The sequence below is a fragment of the Ascaphus truei genome, chromosome 12, assembly GCF_040206685.1.
Source record: "Ascaphus truei isolate aAscTru1 chromosome 12, aAscTru1.hap1, whole genome shotgun sequence".
Lineage (NCBI taxonomy): Eukaryota > Metazoa > Chordata > Amphibia > Anura > Ascaphidae > Ascaphus > Ascaphus truei.
The window spans coordinates 9,289,886-9,309,225 of record NC_134494.1 but is presented as its reverse complement, the minus strand read 5'-3'; the positions used below and the strand labels follow the sequence as shown (position 1 = coordinate 9,309,225).

The 19,340-nt window shown below is 39.7% G+C and overlaps 1 protein-coding gene across 1 annotated transcript in view; it reads left to right on the top strand.

The window, feature by feature from the left end:
- LOC142463888 (ATP-dependent translocase ABCB1-like) overlaps window positions 1-19,340 on the top strand; it is a 279,892-nt gene that overhangs the window by 26,466 nt on the left and 234,086 nt on the right. Inside the window, exon 2 of the mRNA XM_075566711.1 lies at window positions 1,290-1,374. Within this exon, the coding sequence (XP_075422826.1) occupies window positions 1,326-1,374 (49 nt within the window). The 5' untranslated portion in view covers window positions 1,290-1,325. The remainder of the gene's footprint in view (window positions 1-1,289; window positions 1,375-19,340) is intronic.

Sequence of the window (19,340 nt, the reverse complement as noted above, 5' to 3'; positions counted from 1 at the left end):
AATTCTGAGGAACCCCCAACCCTCTCTAATAGCACGTCAGTGATCAGATGCATTGTAAATTCTTCTGTATTTGGTACAATTTTCCAATGACCAGAGAATTGCAGGGACCCCTTAAGGCAGCGGTGCGCAAAGTGGGGGGCGCGACCCCCAGGGGGGGCGGGAGATTGTGCTGGGGGGGCGCGGGCAGTTGCAGAGGCCCCGCGCTCTTCCCCCAGGCATTTAAATTAAATGCCGGGGGATCGCGTGAGGCCCCTGCAACTGTTTACTTACCGGGATTCAGCCGCCTGTGTTGCGTCGCCATGGCAACGCGGCGTCAATAGACGCCGCGGCACCATGTGACCTGACGTCACACGCCCACGCAGCGTCATCTGACGCGGCTGAAGGAAGGCAGGGGGGCGCGAGAGCCGGGGGCAGAGAGACAGGGGGGCGCAGCACAAAAAGTTTGCGCTCCCCTGCCTTAAGGTATGCCCGGGGAACCCAAGGGTTCCTAGGAACCCTTGTTGAAAAACACTGCAGTAAAGGCTTGGGTCTTGATGGGTTCAGAACTAGCTGTGGGACTCAGCTGGTTGTATCAAACTGCCTGTAATTGGAGATTTTGTTTTGTTCCTGCTTTGCAAGAACAGTAAATTGTCTTCATTTTGACACAATAAAACAATATGCCTGTCAATGGAACCCTCTCGCACCCATCATAAACATCCTCCATTATAATAGTTTTAAAATCTGATTTAACATATAAACATACAGTACTTCACCAGCTCTTCCATTTGCTTGATTGCTCTGAAAAAAAGGGAATAACTTTCTAAATAATTTTTCCAGTTATGGGTTTCATCACACCATGTTTCAGTAAAGCCTATGATATCATACTGCTCCCTTCTAGCTATTAATTAAAGCTCCCCCATTTTATCCATCAGGCTTCTTGCATTAGCAAACATGCATTCAAAGTTTTTACCAGTCTGTATTGTTATCTTATCTGCTTCTGCTATTCTAATCCAATTGGATTTAGTCTTTAAATGTTTTCTAGTATTACAGTATCTGTATTTAATGTGGGTGTCTCCCTGCTTGCCAAACTCCCACATCAGAGCAGTAGTACTTATTGCTGACTGGCACAAATAATACACTTTATTTTAGTTACAAATATTAAATAAGGAACCATAAACTGCTCCAAATTACATTTCAGGATGTTTTGTTCCATAATTCCCACATTTCACTGCACAAAATCAAAACAGCAAATATATTGTTCATCTCTAATTCTGATAATCTAATTTATGATTTTTCATTTTCCCAAACAGATTAGGCTATCACAAAGGACTAACTGTGATAATAATATGAATGAAGGCATTCAAGATCACCCAACAAAAGACGCACATGATCCTGGTAAGTTATTATAGGAGACTGTACCAATATTACCTGCTTTCCAGAAAATATTTGTATTTCCCAAAAATTCATAATGAATAGATTAAGATATTTAGCCCATATTTACTAAGCCGTCTTCCACCATATGACACCTTACAACCTAATGATTTGAACGGGCTTTAAGGTATCTTACAGTCTTATGGTAGAACATTCTTTTAGTTAATATGGAGTAATGCTTTTACACATTTTTAAATTAAACATATTTTTGTAAATAAAACAATTATGATAAAATATATTTGTGTGCAGTATACACACACACATACACACACTAAAACATTTGCAATATAAATAATTTAAATAAAAGATGTCAAACCTTGTTCTTCTAAAGAAATGTAAGTAAGTGGAGGATCCTCCACTTACTTTCATATACTCTGAAATTACACTAGACAGGTTGTTTTTTTCCCTGAACCAAGGAGCACCGGTACCTTAAACGCAAGTATACTGCTTATATTACTATATGTATAGGTATGCAAGACTTAACTCCTGACTGACTTCTAAAGAAATGTAACACACACCTAGCTCACTTTTCTCATTGGTATACATTCAAAATTAGGAGTGCTTGAAGACAGCAGGCTTAGCCATAGTGCTATGTCATGCATTAGCTGCAAAAGGCAAAAAAGCTCTAATCTTACAGTACGTTAAACTGGGAATTAATTTAAGGAAAGTAAGCATTATTATGCCACTGTATAATGCATTAGTAATCCCACACCTTGAATATGGAGTACAGTTTTTGTTTTTACAGCACTCCAAAATAAAGATATTATGGAACTAGAAAAAGTGCAGAGGAGAGCCACCACACTAATAAAGGGGATGGAAATCTGACTTGGAGAGACTAGCTAATTTAGATTTGTTTACATTAGAAAAGAGGCATCTAAGAGGAGATATGATAACTGTAAACAAATATATTCAGAGTCAATACAAGCAGTTTTCAAAAGAACTATTAATCCCAAGGGCAGTGCAAATGACACAGGGTCACCCCTTAAGGTTGGAGGAAAGGAGATTTCACCAGCAACAAAGGAAATGGTTTTTTTTACAGTAAGGGCAGTTAAAATGTGAAATTCATTACCCATGGAGACTGTGGTGGCAGATACAATAGATTTGTTCAAAAAAAGGTTGGACATCTCTTTAGAAAGGAAAGGTATACAGGGATATTTCAAATAAGTAAACATGGGAAGGATGTTGATCCATCGAGAGATCACTCTGGCTTTTTGTTTGCCTTCCTCTGGATCAAAATACTGTAAATACAAATATAAGATATGTATCTGTCCTCTACAGTTAGCATCAGTTGAACTTGATGTGTCTTTTTTTTCAACTATGTTAAACATCAGCTCTTGTGGACTAGTTTGTTGGGAGCTTTGTACGAGTTCTGAGAGTTTTTTTAGTCTTATTTGTTACTGCCATTTTGATGTTTTGAGGGATATTTTTAGTGTTGGATGTCTGCATATGCTTGCCGAAGAAGTGTCCAAGCTAGTGACCGACACATCCTTTCTACTAGCTAACAGGGGGCCTCCTCTGGGAAAGAATGCATTCTCTTTTGCCATTTGCTTTTTGAGTGCATTTTATAAATCTTTTTATTGATAAAAATTTGGATGGGTTAAGAATATTTACAAAACAGACGAAGTCTCCTCCTGGACAGTATTTGTACCTACATATGAAGGTAATAATAAAACTTTAAATATAATAACAAAACCAAAATAATGGAATATACAGCTCACTGGTTTAATTGATAGTTTGTATTAATGAGTGTGCCCATACACGCCTAGTGTGACGTGGGTGCAATTGATGAGCTGATATTAGTATACTAACAAAGATTAGAGGGTGGGAGCATATTAGTGCCTCAACTCTCCAACTAGTAGCTCATTTCTCAATAGCACTCCTGGGCTATTAAAACTTAGCATTTAATAGGTATCTTATCAAAAAAATGTGTGTGGTGCTCTCAAGACAATACTTGAGCCAATTGAGTGAATAACAGGAAAACAACCCTTGAATGAATATATGTATATAGTGTCTCTAGGAATGTAGCCCGGTAATGACAATCCCACAGACCAGGTAGTAAGGAAATGTCAATGACACCAGCAGGTGACCGGTAGAAGAAACATCCTATGACAAACTGTATTGTAATAAGGGCAAAATGGAACGAACTCACTTGGGAATCTTCATCCACCATAAGCAGTAAGTCCAGTTGGGTTCCAGTGTCCAGGGTTGAATGTGCATCCGTATGCGGTACTCAGAATGTAGAACAGGGAAGAAAAACGAAGCACCAAGTCCAGCTGTAGAATAGCAATAACACCAACAGGGATACGTACCAAAAATAAGCTATTTAATAGGATCCAGGCAAAGTAACAAACACACCTATGCGTTTCGGACCTCTACAGTCCTTTATCAAGGTGAATACAACCATAAGTTATGGAGCGACATTTATACTCACTTAACAAGCATGTAGCCCAATCGCGGAGCATATCCGCATACGTCACGCGGGTCGCGTAGATGACCTCTGACCCGTGACGTATGGTCGCGTGGTTACGCTGCATAATGCGTGCCCTGGTAGTCGCGTCATGCGCGAAGGAGATGGGAGAATCACTGCACGCGCATGAACACATGCACCCGATGCTAGTGCCTCCCACTCCTTGAAAAAATAGCGCATGACGTCACTCCGTCACATTGCTTTTAGGCAGGGATAAGAATCCTCATACCTTTAAGTATTGGATATGTATTGTTTTCCCAGTAGCATGCTTAGCTACAATTGAACCCAGTGATAATCGCATTCAGTTGCAGTTGTATTTTAGTGATCTCTGTGCTGTGTATAACAAAGTCATTTGGCGAAGAATCAATCCACGTAGCACCAACCTGATATTGTGTTGTACCTACAGGTGTAAATATTAAGTTTTATTGATTTAAATATTAGTATATAACAATAGTTCCATCACTGTTAGGTGCTACAAGTTACAATTTCAGGTTGGCTTGATCGGTATGCTACGCTAAATGCCGCACAGCATTTGTATGTTTAAATCTGCTAATGAAGCTTTATCACTGTTGGCAATCACGAGACTCTATGACCTATATTAATAGGTGACCCTAGGTGTTTATTTAGCCTATCTTTGCCCCTATAATACTGAGGCAACTTTCAATTTGCGCTACACACCTTGAATTTAAACCTTACCTGCCCACCACCCTTCCCTTTTTAATTACATTGTGTGCTTATAAATATTATATTGTGTGTAGAATTTATTTTAGTTAGATGCCTATTAAATTCTAAGTTTTAATAGCCCAGGAGTGCTATTGAGAAATGAGCTACTAGTTGGAGAGTTGAGGCACTAATATGCTCCCACCCTCTAATCTTTGCTAGTATATTTAAATATAATAATAATTAAAATAAAGAGAAAATAATTAACAAAGTGCATTAAAAATCCTACAAGCACGTAAGGACTATCTCTTCACAATTATTGATTATATTCACTAATGTTAATCAGTTAGGAGCATTAGTTACTAATAAGAATGTTCAGAGAGATTTATAGAAGCTCTTCATTTGTTGCAAAATGATAAAACTTCATACCGTACCTAGGGATCCCTCTTAATATTATTCAGCAACACTAGTTCCACTGAACACCACAAAGGTACGTCTGATTATTTTATCAACTAATAGCTATTCTCAGGAATTACTTTGGCCCTATTAACTACATAATTAATTGAGTACCCTAGTAAAACTACTGACTATTAGAAGCCATTAACTAAACTGTTAACAGTGGTGTGATGATAGTGGTTGAGGGACCACCATACTAAAGGTTAAGCCCAGTTCGTTGCCCCTATCCATCCTTTCCTGAGGCCGATATAGCTACCAGCCCCTTGCATACCTGTAACTGTCACTCTTTAGTCCTGTTTTTGTAAACGGTACATAAGTATACACATTTTATTGTGCACACTATAGCCAAGGTGTCTCGACATGTGGAACAAAGAAACCTATTATGCAGTCTGCTTGTCTGGAGAAATAGCTATTGCTGCGACTGGAAGGGAGGACAAGAGGGGCAGGGAACAAAGGGAGAGTGGCAGGGATTGGGCCAGGGGGCCATCACCCCCAAAAAGTGGAGCTTCTGACTGTTCCCCCAGCTAAAGCAGCACCAAGCGCAGCAGGGTATATCCTGCCGGCTGGGAAAGCTGGTGCCTATAAGGGATCTGTTTGATACCTAAGATGGCCACCATGAGTGACCCCATCCTCACTGAAGCAATCGTGACCAACTTCCTTCCTGGAAATTCCTGCCCTCAGTTCCTGCCATGAAATGACCTGATCCTCACTGAAGCAATCATGACCACCTTGCTTCCTGGCAATTCCTGCCCTCACTTCCTGCCCTCACTTCCTGCCATGAAATGACCTGATCCTCACTGAAGAAATCGTGACCACCTTGCTTCCTGGAAATTCCTGCCCTCACTTCCTGCCATTGAATGACCTGATCCTCACTGAAGCAATCGTGACCATCTTGCTTCCTGGCAATTCCTGCCCTCAGTTCCCAACATAAAGTGACCTCATCCTCTTTGCCAGCAGCTGCTTCTGGCATTTAAATAGCAGACAGTTACTCCCTGACTTTACTTGTGCAAAGTACCCAGCGCCTTGTTCCTGCCTTGCCAATGTTTGGATTCCTGCTTGGACTTGACCACCCCTGCCTGCCGCCTGCCTCCTGCCTCAACCCCAGAATTGGACCTGACCTTCCCTGCCTGCCTTGACCCTTGAAATTGGACTTGACTATCCCTGCCAACCGCCTGCCTCGACCCCGGATTTGGAATTTACAACCCCTACATCCCAGGCCTCAGATCCCAGGCCCAGGTCGGTGTACCAATGTAGAGTGTGAAGAGTGGTGCACAAAAAAATCACATATGGATCTATGTTAGACTTGAGAATAAGTAGTATAACAGTCCAGATGTTGGTAGGATGGTAGACAGAATTAAAGCATAATTAGCATAACCTTGGTGGGATAAGTGCCTAGTGGTGTCCACCTGACATTCACAAATAATGACACACCAATATAAATCCCAATTCAAGGTAATAAGTATATATAACAGATAAAGTCTGCTGACAGAACTTATATCAGGGCACTGTGGCCCGTTATCTGCCCGCTTGCAGCATCCAAGCAGCATCCGCAGCATGCAATCTGTGTAGTATAAGACCAGAAATAAAGTGTAAAGCAGAGCACAGCAACAATGACATCCAATCTTGATCAAATTGAAAAAATTTCCAAGCGAGCTTCAAATAGACAGATCAGTTGCAGGCTCACAGCAATAGGTCAGACGTAACGCACCTACGCGTTTTGTGCAAAGGCACTTTATCAAGGTGTAAGATCAAACGGAGTTGCATACCTTTTTATACACACCAAACTGTTCAACCACGCCGCCGAGAGTGACATCACAGGCGCGCGACTGCGCCAGAAGTCTCGTGCGCGCGACGTAAACTCTCATTGGACCAGCGGATCAGATGGTATGTTTATACAATAAAATTAACTTTATTCATAAAACATAAAGAACAAAAAACAAACCAATTATATATGATTAAATAAAAACACAATTAAAAAGCATTACATAAACAATATGCAAATCCCCTGTATTGTTATTTGCAGTTACTATCATGGAGCAATATAATCATGTGAAGGCAATAATCGTAATTAATACAAATATTAGCATACCCATTAAGTTAGCATGATATATGCATTCATAATATAATGTCTGAATTAAATGTAGACCTTATAGGAGTAATTCTATATATATATATATATAACAAGGAAAAGAAAAAGAAAAGCGTCCCAACTTAGCACTCAAGTATACTCAGAACAAATATCAAAGAAAATTATGATTTATTTAACAGTACAAATTATCACACATAAATACAAAAAATATTAAAACAAACCCTGACATCCTCCTGTGATAGAATATGTATCAGATAGGGGAAATCCCCTATGAAGATACTAATGGACCCCTAATATCCAAGGCAAGGGAAAAAAGCCTATAAGCACAAAATATATGTAGAACAAGGGGTTAACAATAACCCCTTGAACCTACAAGGCCGGCCTCACCCCTAGTAAATATAAAACCACACAGCAAGCATAGATAACACATGCACCAAATTGCCTAATACATGCTGATGTCAAATACATGGGGGTTTTTGTCAAGGATCTCAACCATAATGTATATAATATCAAGCTCACCAGCTCCTGGAGTCTTGAGTCGGTTGTTTTCCTTGATCTCAATATTGGGGTTGGTGAAGACGGTTTCGTTTAAACTGATATCCATTGTAAGGAGACCGCCACCAACTCCATTCTTCATGCACGCAGCTGTCATCCACGCCACCAAATTATGGGGGTACCGGTGTAAAACACGTTTGTTTTTCCCTGACTCCCTTGCGGATGGACCCCTCAATTGGAAGATCTTTACCCTTTGGACATTTTACTATCACAGTGTGGCATGGATGGTCTCATGGACTATGGTAACTGATGTGACTGATGTGAACTGTTAACCATTGTTGATCCCATACTAACAGTCTGTTTTTGGTACTGTGCCTGGTTTGCCTTGATTATACCAACTGCATTTATGGTGTATGTATATAATATATGTATTTGACATTAGCATGTATAAGGGAATTTCTTTCTGATCAATCTCTTGATCAACACCGTTAATATCGTATTAATTATGCTCAAGTCACTAAAGCTTTTGGTAATTGGGATGACACTAAAAATTTTCAAATGCGGAGCTTTGTGAACTGTAGAACTATTGGAGTGATATATCAAGCAGTGTGTAGCTGCGGCAAGAAATATGTAGGGAAGACTAGTCGACAGCTTAGACGCAGGGTACTTGAACATGTAGGTACTGTCAGGAATAAATCTGACACCCCACTTGCTAGACAAATCAATGGCACCCATGGAGGTGACATGTCAAACCTGGGTTTTACGGGCAGATCAACTGCCTGAAAATATTCGCAGAGGAGATTGGGACAGAGAGCTCCTCAAAAAGGAGGCTAAATGGATCTATACCTTGGGCACCCTCTATCCTCAGGGACTCAATGAGGGATTTGTTTTTGCCCCATTCATTGGCTAAGATCCCTCCCATCCCTGGAATGCATACTGCATATAGGTTTTTCACATTGATGTGCACGGAACAACTATTTGTCATATACACCCCCCTTACCTTACATTTGTAGTACGAGTTTATCATATGACTAACATCTATGACTCCTATGACTTCTCTGTCTATTCAGTTACCAACCACTCAGAGTGTCACCCCCTCCCCCGTTCCCTTCATTTACACATGAATCCTGGTAATTATGCTGTTTACACACCCTATAGTGGACTATTCCATGGTAATCATGTGGAATAAATAAGCCTGCCATTATACATTATATATTTAAAGATCACCAAAACACTTTAGTACTGTTGTAACTCTTTATTGAATCGAGGAGCACAATACTTACCACAGCGCGACTGTCGCCATAGCAACGCTCGGCTACTTAAACATCCGGCTACTGTGAAGGCGGGGCCATCTTGAGAAAGCGTCAGTGCTACGCGAAACGATCGTCGGTAGGCGCACATTCTGTGACGTCATCCCGCTGAGTAGTGAGACGGGAGCGGATAGCTGAAAGCAGCTATCCTTTCAAATACTATTTTGAACGTTTTTTGCGGATGTTACGATATGAATATATAGACACATTAGTCAATTAAATCGATATTTTATTTACGACAATATCTATTCATATCAGCCACTGTAGTATGGGGATTTTTAATTATGTATCTGTGTTTTTAACTATCTATGTAGAAGTAATAAAGTTTTATTATTTTTTATTTCCTCGGTGATTCTGGGATACTTACCATATTTACAGTATTTCACTGTAGGACCATAGTGTCCATTAGTAGATTATGTATGACTTTAGAGTGCTGTATATAAGGGAATTTCTTTCTGCTCAATCTCTTGATCAACACCGTTAATATCATATACTGCTTCTAATAAGCTTTGGTGTTTTGATTATTCTACACACCATTGCTAGGTTGTTTTGTGGATACTTTTACTGTTAGCTCCAAATTAATTGTATCGGCAGCTATCTATTCACCAACCTCATATATCTAGCTACACTGTAGCCTACTCTGATATTATTCAGTTCTCTTAATTGCGTTGCGAACAAGGACAATTTTATGTGATTGGTCTTAAATGTTACCCCTTTACAATATAATGTGAATGCAACTAATTTGGCAGAACCTAGCCAGAAGCATTCATATTATATGCTGCATTTATTACACTTGATTTGGCAACTTCTCTGTGTATAATACTACTAATAAGTGGGGCGTTGTCCATACCGCCCCCCCTCACTACTCCTATATTGCAGCCAGATATTACATCATTTTAGTGGAAAGAATATGTTATATCTATGGCCCCAAGTCACACTAAATAAAAGGATATAAGCAGCCAGATGGAAGTTGATGTCCACTAGAACTCTCCTCGTTTAGGCGGTCAAATCATGAAAATGAATTAAAAACAAACATAGTGTAATACAGTAAATCACATTAAACAAGGAAACATATGACACCACTGACAATCACTTAAAACTGACAAATGCTGAGACAGACAGATGACTGAAAAGTAAAAAAAGGCATTTAATACAACAACTGATAGTTCAGTACAATTAAAAACACAAACACACAAATGCTTATCGCTCACCGACTATTCAATATAGAGTAATATAGCTCATGGTGCATAGGGTAAAAATTAGTGGATACATAAATCCAAAGGGGGGGTTTAGGCCCCCAGTAGAGCAAGAAACCCAGGGCTGCACTCACGAGAGAGAGTAGAAGGGACCACACAATATGTCACGGGCCAATAGCCCTGAGCTACGCAACGCAAAACAAAAAAGGTTTATTATATATATATACAAGGGAAAGGAACATCAGGGGGTGTAGGGTAATCGGGTAAAGAGAAGTGCGTAAAAACATGAGGTGGGTAAGTGACCAGGGCAGAACAAAGTCTCATATATCAGGTGTACTAAAGGTACATGTGTATTCCCAGTATATATGACGCTGGAAGTACTAACTGATAAGAGACTTGAATGGCCAGAAGTGCAGAGTATGTACCTTTATAGCAGCTAGCAATCAGGTAAGGTACATGGGGATAATCTAACATTCACGATAAATATCTTATCTGTTAGGGTCCCCGGCTGATGACAGAGAGACACCTAGTGGGTGTCCGCACATATGTAATCCAAAGTTGCCACTGTGATGTAACATGCACATATGGATACACAGTTAAGTCCCTACAGTAGGGAACCAAATATATGAATGGCCTCCCGCAATTAAAAACACACAATGAAAAAAGTCCCGATGGTATCCTGTAGCTAGCTGAAATGTCCGCTTACCGGAGCCTAGCTGGTAACAGGCAGTGGATAATTGGAGAGTATCCCCTCTCATACGACACTGGTACAGCTCCTGTTCATCCCTTAGGCTTCTGCCACATGTAGTCGTCTGGAAGCCGGGGAGTCAGTGGATGTAGCAGCTGTCCAAGCTTCACAGGGGCAGAGCAAGCGGTTTAGGCGCCTTCCCTCTGTCCTCCGTGGTGTGGGCATGCGCAGAAGCGCTCGGCGTCAGAAGAAGTATACCGCAATAACACCAGCTCCTCGCGGTGAAGTGGGGAGCTAATGGCGGCAAATTCAAAAGTGCTCCAGTGAAGGAGCTGCACAACACGGCTTGCGGGGAACAGATTCGCTGTTGGAACGCACAGTGATACCAGGGACCACCCTACGCGTTTCGGAAGACTGCGCTTCCTTCCTCAGGGGTAAAAAAGTAGTGCCTCAGTCTCTGAATGTCTGCACATAAATAGTCCCGATTTAAAGATACAGTGACATATTTAGCAGAATGGACATGTGCAATAGCATCAATGTAAATGGTGTCTCAGCATAGAAACATAAAAACATAAAAACAAAACAAATATATACAAAAAATACACAATATATAAATCTACTAATAAAATATCAAAATTCCACGATGACCACCAACTAATGAGTGGAAGTGAACTAAGTAGAATAAATACATAATATATGCTAATCTATTTAGTTATTCTATATTGTCAAATAATCATTATTACCCCTTAAATAGATATCCATTAAGGGATATACACAATATATATACTGTATACATGATGATGTGCATCAAGGGAACAATATATAACCAATGAACAAACATAATAATGGACCAAAAAACATCAACAGATGTAAGATGGACAGTATGCAAATGGAATAAAAACCCAAAAACCCACAGAAACAAACTGCTGACTATTCTAACATGAACAACAGACAGGACACAACATATGACCAAATGTACAGCATCCAGTGCAGAGCCATCTCCGACTAATAATATTACAAAAAGTGAAGGGACTGTGATAGACTGTGTCTACTACCAAGTAGTAGTATGATATATAAAGTGAAAATATGCCCTGAAGCTAATATAAATATGTGTAAGTAATATACACCCAATATAATAAATTATAATACACAACTACTACATATGTGATGCCTTATGTAAAGGAGTGCTTATAATAACACTGCATGAAACCTTATAATGTAATCTGAACAAATTGTGGTACACTGATATTAGATGAAGTAAACCCACATGATGGTGACTCAAAGATGGTCATAGCATAAACTAATAACCCGAGAGTCACTTGGAACATGACTAACGGTGACCAAATGAGAGTGACAATAGTATATAGTCTAGAATATTATGTTATTTGCTAATAAGAAAAGCTTTGAGGTTGAACTCTATGTTAAGACCAAGTGGCATAAGCGTTTGGAGCTCATATATCCAGAAGGACTCCTTTTTGCCCATGAGGCTATTGATATTGCCTCCCCGCCAATTGGGTGTAAGTGCCTCTATGGCCATACATTTAAGTCCTCTAGGGTCTTTTTCATGTACCTGAAGAAAGTGATTTGACACACTGTGTGTGATCAAGCCCTTTGTGATATTGTAGATGTGCTCATATAAACGTCGTTTGATAGACCTTGTAGTCATTCCCACATACTGCAGACCGCAGGGACATTCCAAAAGATAAATAACGTTCATGCTGTTGCAGGTAATATGTTGTTTGATATCGTAAGTCTTTGAAGTAACTGATGAAGTGAATGATGTTTTTTTAATGCTGTATTTGCAGGCTGTACATGTATTGCAAATAAAATAGCCTTTAAGGCCAAAACTGTTGTGTATTTTTTTCAGCATTAGGGGACAGCTAGGAGCCAATTTCTGTCCAATATTTGGTGTTTTTGTGAATATTACATTTGGTCTATCAGGTAATATGCTGGCTAGATCTTTGTCTTTTTTAAGAATAGGCCAGTGCTTATACAAAATCTTCTTTATGCTTGGGGCCATTGAATTATACTGTGTGGTAAATGGTATGTTTGTTATTGTCTTTGTTTTCTTTTTATATTGAAGAAGAGTACTCCTATCTAATGATTCAACCTCGGATATGATCCGATCTAAATCTTGTGCTATATAATTTCTGTCAACAAATTTATTTTTTAAATCTTGTGCTTGTGTTTGAAAAGTGTTTGCTGTTGAACTGTTACGTTTTAATCTGATAAACTGTCCCTTTGGTATGTTGTTGATCCACGCAGGGTTGTGATGGCTATTGGCATGTAGGTAATTGTTGGCCTGGACGGTTTAAAAAAAAGTTTTGGTGTGCAAAGTGTTGTCTTCTATGTATATACATAAATCTAAAAATTCAATAAAAGTGTTACTGGATGTGAAAGTGAATTTAAGATTAAACGGATTATTGTTCATATAATCTTGAAATAATACCAACTCTGATAACGTGCCTGACCAAATGAAAAAAATGTCGTCGATGTAGCACCACCACAGGGCCAAGTTCGCTCCATAGGGACAGCCGGACCAAATATACTTATCTTCCCAGCTGCCCATAAATAAATTGGCGTAACTAGGAGCGAACTTGGTCCCCATGGCGGTGCCACATGTCTGTAAAAAATAAGATCCATTAAAATTAAAAAAATTATGTGATAAAATAAACTTAATGCTTGTAATTAAAAAAGACTTAAAAGTGTTAGAAACCAAGGAATCACCGTTCAAGACCTGGCCAATAGCCTCACAACCCTGAACGTGGTCAATGACTGTGTACAATGATGATACATCTGCTATAACCAAATAAAAATGTGATTGCCACTGAATGTCCCTGAGGGTCTGCAGTATGTGGGTCGTATCTCTCAAATAGGATAGAAGTTGGGTGACATATGGCTGTAAATGATAATATATGAATTCTGATAAGTGGGAAGTGAGTGATTGGATGCCGGATACGATCGGACGTCCTGGAGGATGGTGCAAATCTTTGTGAATTTTGGGAATGATATAAAAAATAGGAATAACAGGATATTTATTGTACAGAAAATCAAATTCGTGCTTGGTCAAAACTTGTTGTTCCAAACCTTTATTTAGAAATTCCATTAGTTGTTGGTATTTGACAGTGGGATTAGAGGGGAGGGGCTGGTAAGTGAACCTGTCCGTAAGAATACGTAATGCTTCTTGGACGTAATAAGTCTTGTCCATAATTACCAGACCCCCCCCCCTTGTCCGCAGGCTTGATCACAATGGTGTCACTTTCTCCAAGTGATTTTAAAAGACCCTTCTCTTCAATGCTAAGATTATGTTTTTTTATCTTAAAGTTGCGACTCTGGGGCCTATGCAGAGAGCAGCGCTATTTCGAAATTCGCCATTTTTTGGAGAAAATCGCGCAGAAAGCAGCAGAAAATGGCGAGTTCCGAAAAACGCGCCAATTTTTCTTTTCTATTTGTAAAACTCGCCTCGCGGCTGGCGAGAACCTCAATCTCGCCAGTTTTAAAAATATCCGTATGCAGAGAGGCGCGAACGGCATCTAGCGGCTGTTCGCGCCAATAAAATGGCGCGATTGTCTCCTTTTTGCCTCGCCAAAAAAAACTGGCAAGAAGCTGCCGCTCGCGGCCATTGCAAAGGGGAAAAAAAGGCGCAAATTTGTTTTTACACGTTTCTGAAGCGCGCATCTCGCCAATTTAAACTCGCCACACGCATCCATGTTAAACATAGCAGAATTCGCACTTTTCTGCATATGGAGAATAAAACTCTCCAAAAAAGCTACTTTTTAATAAATTCGCCAATTTTAAAATTCGCTGCTCTCTGCATAGGCCCCTAAGTGTTTCTAAATCATCTGTGACCATTTGAGAAAAAGTACTAATAAAAGGACCGCTCATGAATTTGGGGAAAAAAGTGGAGGGATTTTTAAATTTAGAGGTTGCACTGGACACTGGACATATCGGTAAATTCACATTAGTGTCCTGTTTGGAAACTGCGTCTCGGATAAAGTATTTTTTGAGACACAATCTCCTAACAAAACGTTGGACATCCACATATAGTTGGAAACTATTGGGGCCTATTACTAGGGAGAAAGACAGACCTTTGGAGAGAACTTCCTTCTCCTTATCTGTAATGGGATAATGACTGATGTTGAATATGTTTGTGTAAGTGGACTTTACCGTTTGTGTACTTTTCCCTGTCTTGCTACCTCCTCTTGTTCCTCTACTGTACTTTTTCTTTTTCTGTCTCTTGATGTTCCCTCTCTCCCTAGTAGATCTTTGATTGCTTCTCTGGCGTTCTGTTGGTCTCTGGTTTTCCTCCAGTCTAAAAAAGAGAAAGTGGGTTTTTCATCACGACTATGTGTGGATGCCTGTTGTTCTAATTCAAAGTCAACCAAGGGTTGGTATTTATTACTGTGTTGGTACTGTTCAAATATGGAATCAATTTCCTTGTCTAAATGTGTAATATTAGGTGAAGAGGGTTTGGGATTGACAATACTATCTCGATTTGATTTAGATCGTATTTCACTCCTTTTAGGTTTTGGGGTGATAAATTGTACCGGGTTTGGAGTTTTTTCTTTTGTACTCGAAACGTTTTTTTTTGTAGTGGCCAGGAATTTTATGAGAATAGTCCCTGGGAGTATAAGCTTTTTGTACTTTATATTTATCTTTGTCTTTTGATGTTTTTTTCCAGTTCCTGTAACAGCCCGTTTTATAGTCAATTATATCCCTTTGGAATTTACTCTGTTTGCGTCCAATAATATCCTTTTGCATACTGTCCATCTTAGACTTAATTCTATCCTCCACCACTGATAATTCACTATTGTGTTGAAATTTGACAAATTGCTCCTTCATAGCATTAGTTTCTCCATCCAGTTTTTGGAGACACATTTTGCATTTTGAAATGAGTAAGCGCATAAGCTCAAAGGAGCAGTTGTCGAGCAACCGATTCAACTCTAAAATGAAATCTTCACTCTGAAAATCAGTGGTGGGTGGCTTAAAAATTCTTAGACTACGGGGAATTCTATTCTGTTCCACATATTTTTCTAAAGTTATCGCATCCCATAAGTGTTTGGTTTCACTCAATAACAGTATTTCAAGTTTATCAACCAATTCATACATATCATCTGGAATTACATTTGTTTGAACAGATACTTAGTCAAGAGTGGTATGGTAAAAAAGGGTGCCCTATTCTCCATTTTTTGGGCATGATGCTTCTATTCCCTTTATGTTTGTAATTCTTTTTACCAATAAAGAGATCAGTACATTCAAGAGTTTTAACTGCATCAAGAGTTTCAACAATATTAACCTTATTATATCCTCTTTTTAAAAAATTTGGTCCATAGATTTTTAAAAAGAGGATATAATAAGGTTAATATTGTTGAATCTCTTGATGCAGTTAAAACTCTTGAAAATAAAGGGAATAGAAGCATCATGCCCCAAAAAATGGAGAATAGGGCACCCTTTTTTATTACACAACAGTGTAAGCAGACAGATTCTATTAGAGAGAGGTATCATTCACAAACACTGGCACACCCTTAAATTGGATACAGATTTACATAATGTGGTCAAAGATGGACCAAAATTCGTTTTTAAAAAAGCTAAATCACTGGCAGGTTTTTTGTCACCAAGTTTATTTTGTTCAAACCATCCACAACATATTTCTAATATACCAAAAGGCTTCTATAAATGTGCTCAGTGTGTCATCTGCCAATATGCCATTCCATTGAAAAGTATCCAAACATGTAAACCTAAAAGGAATATCAAAGTGTCTACATTTATTAATTGTAATTCGAATTTCATTGTGTACATATTGAATTGTGGTTGTGGCAAGCGCTACATTGGACGCACCATTAGACCTTTGAAAGTTAGGATTATGGAGCATGTTAGAGCCATAAAAAATCGTACTATTACACATCCAGTGTCACGTCATTTTGCACATTGTTCACAGGGGGGTATCCAGAACTTCACCTTTTCGGCTATTGAGCATGTTCCTCCACCCATTAGGGTTGGTGACAGACTGAACATGCTCAATAGACGAGAGATGTTCTGGATCTTTAGCATGGATTCCCTATACCCGAATGGGATTAATCAAGATTGGGAATTAATACACTTTTTATAAAAGCATTTCATTTCTAAGATTAGTCTTTATATTTTATTATGTCTTTACATTTATATTTATATTCATACTAAAAGTAAAATAATGGGTGATTCTTCTATTTTTCCACCACTTAGGGGTTATTTAGTTTGTTATATTATTATTAAAGTGTTGTATTTTATACATTCTTAATATATATCATTTTTTGAATCTATTTTATATATTCACATATTTTGATTCTGGATGTGTTTAATAAATTCACTAGTTTTGATGTATTTTTTATACTAATGGTTTATCAATTTGTAGTTTATCTTACATATATACAGTATTCCTATTTTCTGTACTATTTCATATATATACAGATGTATTTCTTTAAATAGTATGGTTAGTTATCTATTATTGTTTAGTTTTATTAAAAGATTGTCCATTTCTTTTTCTATTTAGTTAAAGGTTGTTTATATCATTATATATTATTGAGTAAATTGCTATTGACACAATTACCAAGGGTACTCCATGCAACTGAAAGATCTCCCTGATGAAGATGTTAACAACACCAATTTATGTCTCGTGCTACAATATTGCACATAAGCTACACGGTGCTAAGTATCATTGGATTACAAGCACTGTGCCTTTTTAGAGACCTAAGTGTCAGTCGCTGATTATTACTGATACCACACTGTCTCTCTACCTTACAAGGGTACAGCTGGAAATCATAGCCCTTGTTAGAAAAAGTGTGACTTTAGTCCGGCATTAGCTTTCTTTATTTTAATTGTTTTTATATGTATGTGTGTGTTTGATTTGTTGTTTGCATATACCTAATAAAATATTTTATTATAGTTACTGGAGTAGCTATATGGGATATCACTGTCCCTCTGTCAGGAATCCACTCCTGGCTTTTCTCGTAGCCTTGCAGGATGCTGTTCTCTCTAATTCCTTCTTTGCAATCAACAGCAGCTGTGTGGGCTATCACTGCAACCTAGCCTTGTACTCAGTCATTGGAGCACTGCCCTCACACCCTCCTCCGGGGATTGGCCCGCTGGCCTTTAAGTACTGCATTCCCACAATCCCTCTCTGCCGAGCATAATCCTTGTTGGATGTTACCTGTGTTTGCCACGAGCTACCTGTTTGGCCTCCTGGTTCATGTTCCTGGTTCCTGTCCTGGTTCCTGTGCTGAAGCGTTGGTTTCCCAGCGTATCCTTCAGCCCCACGTTCCTAGAGGTCTGCTGCCTTTCCCATAGCAGAGGCCTGCATTCCGAGTCCTGAGGTCTGTTGCTCTCTCTCCTCGCAGAGGCCCATTCTGGACTCCTGTTTTACTGGTTTACCAGTGCTGCCTGACGGTGTGCCCACTTCGGTCAGCCTTCTCCTTCCTGAGACTGGCGCCATGGGCTGTGGACGCCACTCGCGCAAACCCTGTTCCCGACCTGCAGCAATTACGCTGAAGCAGGAAGACCTGTCTATTTCCTGTTGCCCACTCCCTGCTTGGACTACGTTTACCCTGATGTCTCCAATCCTGACCCTGGCTCGTCCACTGACTATGCTGCTCTCTCCAGTCCCGACCCTGGCTCGTTTGACTATGGATTTCACATTCCGGATCAGCCTGCGCGGTCTAAGGTCTGTGCTTATATAACCCCACCTCAGCCACGCGGTCCGACCCTAGTTTGTGGCGAGCACAACCGTGACACCCACGGATTGAATATTTCCAGCTACTATACCAGTGTTAATACAGTACTTGGTTAATTGAGTGCAGTCAGGTGTCTATTGGGTTGCTCTCTCCAACCTATTTGTATATATATTCCGTTATCCCCTGTGCACCTTTTACCATATTAGTTCCTAATAGGATTAGGAGAGCATTGGGTAACCCTCCCTTTTTTCCAGATGTTGAAGAAGACTCGAAGGAGGAATCCTGGGCGTTTTAGTCCTGGCACACAGCTACAAATTGTTTTTTGCATACCTGGTCACCAAAAGGTGCGAGAGATGAGATCCAAGTTCCTCTTGGTGCCGGGATGGCCTGCAGATTTGGACGAATTACTCCATTCGAGGACCTTCTTACGGTGCAGGGACGAAGTGAGGAGACGGTCCTCTGGAGGCGAGATGCCAGGAGGAATGTGACTTTGTTGACGAACAATGTCTTTGAGCGTTCCAAATGATGTGGCCGAGAGAATACATTTGGGCGGTAAAATGGTTTTTTGCTGATCCTCAGTCTTGTCGTCCTGGGAAAATTGTCGAGATAGAGCGTCAGCTTTGATATTCTTGGATCCGGGAAGATAGGAAATTATTAAATTAAATCTAGAGAAAATAGTGACCATCTGGCTTGACGGGCTCCCAGGCGACGTGCGCCTTTAATGTAAAGCAAGTTCTTATGATTCGTGAGGATGGTTATCGGATCTTCAGTACCTTCCAGCAGATGTCTCAATTCTTTGAGGGCAAGTTTCATGGCTAAGAGTTCCCGGTTCCCGACATCGTAGTTGCATTGGGCCGGAAAAA